At 45.1% G+C, this 5,907-nt stretch overlaps 1 protein-coding gene across 2 annotated transcripts in view; it reads right to left on the bottom strand.

The window, feature by feature from the left end:
• VEPH1 (ventricular zone expressed PH domain-containing 1) overlaps positions 1-3,804 on the bottom strand; it is a 62,091-nt gene extending 58,287 nt beyond the window's left edge. For both annotated transcript variants that reach the window (XM_009995711.1, XM_009995712.1), the window contains exons 1-2: positions 3,667-3,804; positions 1,579-1,794 (exon numbers count right to left, since the gene is read on the bottom strand). In XM_009995711.1, the coding sequence (XP_009994013.1) occupies positions 1,579-1,794; positions 3,667-3,804 (354 nt within the window). The remainder of the gene's footprint in view (positions 1-1,578; positions 1,795-3,666) is intronic.
• Between the last annotated feature and the right edge of the window lie 2,103 nt (positions 3,805-5,907).

Here is a 5,907-nt window from a genome sequence, read left to right as displayed (position 1 = left end):
CCAGCCCCTAGGGAAGCAGGGGCTGCAGCAGCTCCTGAGTGTCAGGATGGCTCATGGTGGCAACTGCCACATGACCAAGAACCACATCTTTAATGAGAAAGGCCCTTCAAATGAATAGAGCTTTATGCAGCAGCACGTTTAACATTTACATAATGCCCCATTATATTTGACTGAGACACACTACTGAGTAGAAGCCAAATTCTGCCTCCAAGTTGTACTCTAGGACCCAACACAGAAAGAGCAGGAAGGTAAGGTTTGGCCCTCTGACTGTGATTGAAAAGATGTAAGAAAAATCCAAAGAGCAATTCTATTTTCCCCCTTACACTAAGGATAAAACACTGTGCTAAGAAAAGGTTTGAATTCAGATGGAAGGAGAAAGGTTTCATTTGTTCCCTTATAAATACCAGGGCATGAATGCACACTTATGAGAAAGTGACACGACAATGAAAAACAGATTTCAATAATATGATAGTGATGTTTGCAAACCTAGGGGACCTGCCTGCTGCTAAGATCAACAGAGACATGCTGTGAGATTCAACCCAGCTGTCAGATATTCATTACTACTTCAACTATCCTTCACATACTGTATAAAAACTCATTTTATGCCTTCTTTCTTTTTGTATGCAAGGAAACTTGCTGATAATGGCTCTGTCTCAGGGAGCAGTAAATGTACTCTTGTAACTTCCCCATTTCATTTCAATGAGCTCCTTTCTTGAAGTGACCTGCACCCCAGTGGGAGCCCTAAAACACGTGGGTATGAAGGAGCTTGATTTAGGCACAGTTGCCAGCAGCACAGCCTGAAAGCTGTCCCAGAAAACCTTGGAACAGCCCATTTCCACCCCCAAAAGGCTGCTCCATAACAAGATACCTTCTTCAGTCTTCATTCACAGGGAGTGATAGTTCATCAACCACCGAGTTCAAGTAGGACCCAATTCCAGCTGTTCTTCTCACAACTGTTTTTGAGACCTAAGTCATTTTTCATTCTTGTTGTTGCTGCCTCTAACATTTAGTAAAATATCCTAAAAATTACTCCAGCACTCCTGGCAAAGGCAGAACTTCTTTCTATTTAGAGTAGTAGTAACCAGGTTTTAGAAGTCAGTCTTCTCTGTTGTATCTGGACTCAGCTTTTACAACCAAAAACATAAGAGAGATACTGGCAGAGTATTTAATAACCCAAATTTCATGCCATTCAACTCTTTGACATTCTGGTGCCTTCCAGAATTATTTGAGTAACATTTCCCCAACATTAAATACTTCCAAATAATCTTTGTGTAACCACAGCAAACGATAGCCAAATGTATCCCACTTTAAATGAAATACAAATACTTAGAATGAATAGAACACTAAGAGAATAAAACCTGGCATGAAACAGTTGAGACACTTCTAAAGATAGGGCAGCTGCCAAAACTTTTAATTCACTACAACAGATGTCATCTGCATCTAACAATATACATTAACAATTGGGGGCATATTCTTGGCTTAAAACACTTCAGAAAACACAGCACAGCTGCTTTTTAAGAGAGCAAACAGAGCAGCTGAGGAATGTGTTACACCCCTGTGCCTGGAGCTCAGTCTTACCTGCAAGATACAGCTCATGATATCAGAGGCAATTTTTGCATGAGGTGTGTCCTCATCTTTTCCAGAAGGCTTCAGGTTGTGTTCTAGACAGGATTCCCAGAGAGCCACCAGGGCTTTCCCATGCTTGTCTATGGATGCTGTCTCCCTGATGGCAGTGGTGATGCGAGTGATGCAGATCTCCACCACAGCCTGGTCATTGTCATTGGTCTGGTAGTCCTGGTTCAAAGGGAAAGACCAATGAACATCCATCCTTTTCAGGGATACTAGAAAACAAGCCTAAATACATGAAGTCTTTGTTACTGTCCAGAGTCTATTTTCTGACTTCCACCTTTACGACAAACATTTCATAGAATCATAAAACAGTTTGGGTTGGAAGGGACCTTAAAGCTCATCCAGTCCCAACCCCTGCATGGGCAGGGACACCTCCCACCAGCCCAGGCTGCTCCAAGCCCCATCCAACCTGCCCTTCAACACTGCCAGGGATGGGGCAGCCACAGCTTCCCTGGGCAACCTGGGCCAGGCTCTCACCACCCTCACACTAAAGAATCTCCTAATCACATTTTGTGTGATTAAACACAGAAACCACTCATCCCATAGACAGTTCAGTGATTCAGGTCCAAATTCTCACTATCAGTAAAGGTATGGATTCTGTTATCCAAGACTTTTCAGTGGTGTGTCCTGAAGCCTGGCTTTCTGCCATGGGACTGCAGTCACATCTCAGAACCAGCCCCACAGGTCTCTTCTCCCATACACATCCTGAAAGTGAAACTGGAATGGTTGTATCCACAGCACACATGGCAAAATGCAGGCTTCCAAGTGTTTCACATCATGTTGAGTCCAGTAAACACATTTCGTTTCAATTAGTATATAAACAGTCAGATTCAATTAGCCCCAATGTAACATGAATGAAAGTTAATGAAACAGGCTTTATCACAAAACCCTGTAATCCCTGACACAGGTGCCACATGGATAGGGAACAGCAGCATTTCACTGTGACTTAAAACAACCAGAAAACAACCACCATTCCTTGGTTTAACCTCTGCTCTTCCACCCTAAAAAATACTGCAAATACAAGTGTTAACCAAAACTCCTTGTTTTTCCTAAAGCAAGTCATTTTTGGAGGGCTGGAGTCAAGCTCAGCACCTTCAAGTGCAGCTCCAGCAGGGATGGAGCATCACAGGCAGCAGCCACGAGACCTGGGTCCATCTCAGAGCAATTCTCTGCTTTTATTCACAGCTAAACTTGTCCAAGCACTGTTCAGTGTGATGGGGAAATGCCTGCACTTGGTAAAAAAACCAACACACATTTTCCTTTGCACAGGGTCAGCTCAAGAGCTGAACAAGTGACCAGCTGGGATGGCAGCAGAGCAAAGCCCAGGGGAGAGATGTGGTCACTGCTGTGCTGGGCCTGTCCAGGCTGCTGACAAACTCCTCATGCTTGGGGAAAAACACACATCAGATCCAGGCTGCTCAGGCAGCAGCTCCTGATCTGCAGAGCCCTCTGGTGGGAGCGACTGCAGGGAGGCAGGGATGGCTCTGCAGATGCTGGAGCTGGTGATGCAGCCCCGTGGCTGGAAAAACAGTGCTACAAATTCGGTTATTTTCTCTCAAAAATTACATCAGGAGGAATTTGTGTAAAATTCCTGATAATCTGCAGTCAGGGGAGTCGAGACACATCACAGAGGCAATGGCCAAAATAACTTGGTTGATGCTCTGAAAGGCAGTGCAGCTGCAATTGGTGCTTTTAAAGAGTTGACCAAAACCTGAGCCAACCATCATTCAGAACATTTCCTGCTGCAAAAAAAAAAAATCCACTATCCATACAATGTACCTGTAATCTCCTGATAAATCTTGAATATACCTTAAGTAAGGATTTAATAAAAATTACTATAGAGACATCCTTGAAATATCTTCAAAGGAAACCCAGCTGGCAGGACCTGGATTTGGCTGCCACTGTTAAATCTCACACTTTGCTCAGCATTCTTCAGTTTTTTATACATTTACATTGTGTGCATCCCCATCTTTCAGATTTTATTTATACAACAGATTTAACCCCACGACACATGGTTAAGGACAGTGTTTCACTTACTGCAGACGAACTAATTAGTCTTATTTGTTCAAGAGCTTCTGAGAGGCTTCCTTCAATTTCAGCATCCTCCAAGGAGAAAAGGTCCCCTGCACGTGAGAGGTCCTTTTGTGCCAGAACCAGCCCAAACAGCTGGTGCATGGCTGCTCTTGTTCCCCTTCAGCCTGGGGAACTGCAGCTCTGCCTGCACCCTGGGCATCAGCAGCCCAGGTGAGCACAGCCTAGAAACAACCCTGTGGACTGGCCATCAATTGAATGTGAAGAATAAATCTCAGGCATGTTTCAAGACCTCCTTGGTCCCAATCTAAAAGAAAAATACAAAAAAAAAAATAAAGAAGGATTAGCAAATGCATTATCCACCCCATTCCAACTGGGCATAGATTTTGAAATGGTCTATGACAGCCCCTGACCCAGGGATGTTCCCCAGCACGTAGCACAACCCACATGTCAAAGGGCCTTTTGCCCTCAAACACTGAATAGCTCCAAATGAGTGAAACACCACGTAACTGCTCATGAATAACCCCCAGGTTTTGTCCTTTCCATGCAGGATGCTGGATCAGGATGACAAGCCACCTTTCCATGGTCAGCAGCAGAGAGGAGGCAGAGGCAGCATGTGGAGCTGCTTTGCTTGCTTTTAGGGTTGTTGTGTCTTGACTCCAGAGAAACACTGTTATAAGATTGAGCAGGTAATGATTTTTCTTTAGAAAAACATTGTTTTGTGGCCAAAATTACCCCTGCAGTCTTTTCAACTCCTGTGAAACAAACATTTGGCTGAGTTGAAACTGTGCACTTCTCCTTAGCCAGGGAGTTTAACAGCAGCTGAGTCAAGTGGAGCCAGCCTTGCAAAACAGGGTGGTCCTGCACTTGTGCCCTAAAACTCTGATTTTAAAGAATCCATGGAGGAGACATTGCCTGTAATTATAGGAGAAGTTCGTTTTTTCCAGATTTCAGAAGTGCTGTTTTTTATTCCAAAGCTGCCAGGACTTGCCACATAGTGATGAGTCTCCTCTGATCACACACCTTTGAAGCAAGAGTCCTCATGGCCAACCTCAGTGTACATGACAATGGGACCAACAGCACAGGGTCCTTCAAGCCCAGAATATCCCACAGGGCTTGGACACCCTCCCTGGACATCTCCCAGATGGCCCACATGGGTTCACAGCCAACTCTAGGTTCTTCTGTGAGTTATGAAGGCACCACATAGTCACAAACTAGATCTCTTATTATCTGAGATGAAGAGTATCCTTAACCCCTGTTACTCCATTTTATGCTTAGGTTCTTCTGTGAGTTATGAAGGCACCACACAGTCACAAACTAGATCTCTTATTAAGGATACTCTTCATCTCAGATAATCCCTGTTACTCCATTTTATGCCATTTTCCAGGAAGAAAATAGGGAAAAGGTCAAATAAGGGACAAAACCACTGCAGAACACTGCAAAGCTTCTGGAAATAACTCCATGAAACAATCCCTGATGGAATAGCACAGGCAGCACCTTGCACTTATCTGCCCTAAGCCTGATGGTAAAGTCCTCATAGTATTCCCAGGTCTAACAGTATCATTACACAGGACTTTCAGTTTGATTATTTGCAAGGCAGAAGCAGAAAAGAGCCAGGACAACTGCAAACCCCAAAGCACAACAGGCTGGCTCCTCCTGACACTGCCTGTGGCATAAAATCCCCAGCCCCCGAGGTGCAGGGGAGGGTGCAGGCACAGAGGAGCTTTAACCCATCGTGCTCACACTCAGCAACCCTCGAATTCAAAAACCAGAAGCTGAAAAAGCTGCAGACACAAAGCGCTGGGTTTGTTTTTACCTGTTGGCGATCCCTCAGCCACATCCTCAGGGGTGGCTCCTGAGAGCAAAGCCTGGGCACTCCTCTGCTGTCCTGCTGCCCCAGGCAGCATCCCAGGGCTCGGGCAGGGGACTCGGGTGGCCAGGGTGAACCTGAAGCTGCTGGTTGCAGTGCCAGCAGGAAGGCATCCCAGGAATGCAGGCTAAAGCAGCCTGAAAGTTACCAACAGCTTGTCAGGTGACTAAAGGAACCTAAATGCAGAGAGGCCTTATCTCTGAATAAAACACTCTGTTTCCAGGACAAAAATACAAAGCCTACTGCACTCGAGGGCAGTTGTTATGAACAGAGAAAAGAGAACTCTCTGTGTTAGTGGAAAGCTATCCTTCCCTGGGAAGAGGGTAGGAGAACCCCTCAGTAAGCTCACTCTCTTTGAAAGAAAAGGAACCAGTGAA

The sequence above is a fragment of the Chaetura pelagica genome, unplaced genomic scaffold, assembly GCF_000747805.2.
Source record: "Chaetura pelagica isolate M959 unplaced genomic scaffold, ChaPel_1.0 scaffold394, whole genome shotgun sequence".
NCBI classification, from domain to species: Eukaryota; Metazoa; Chordata; class Aves; order Apodiformes; family Apodidae; genus Chaetura; species Chaetura pelagica.
This window is presented reverse-complemented; position numbering and strand designations above follow the sequence as displayed.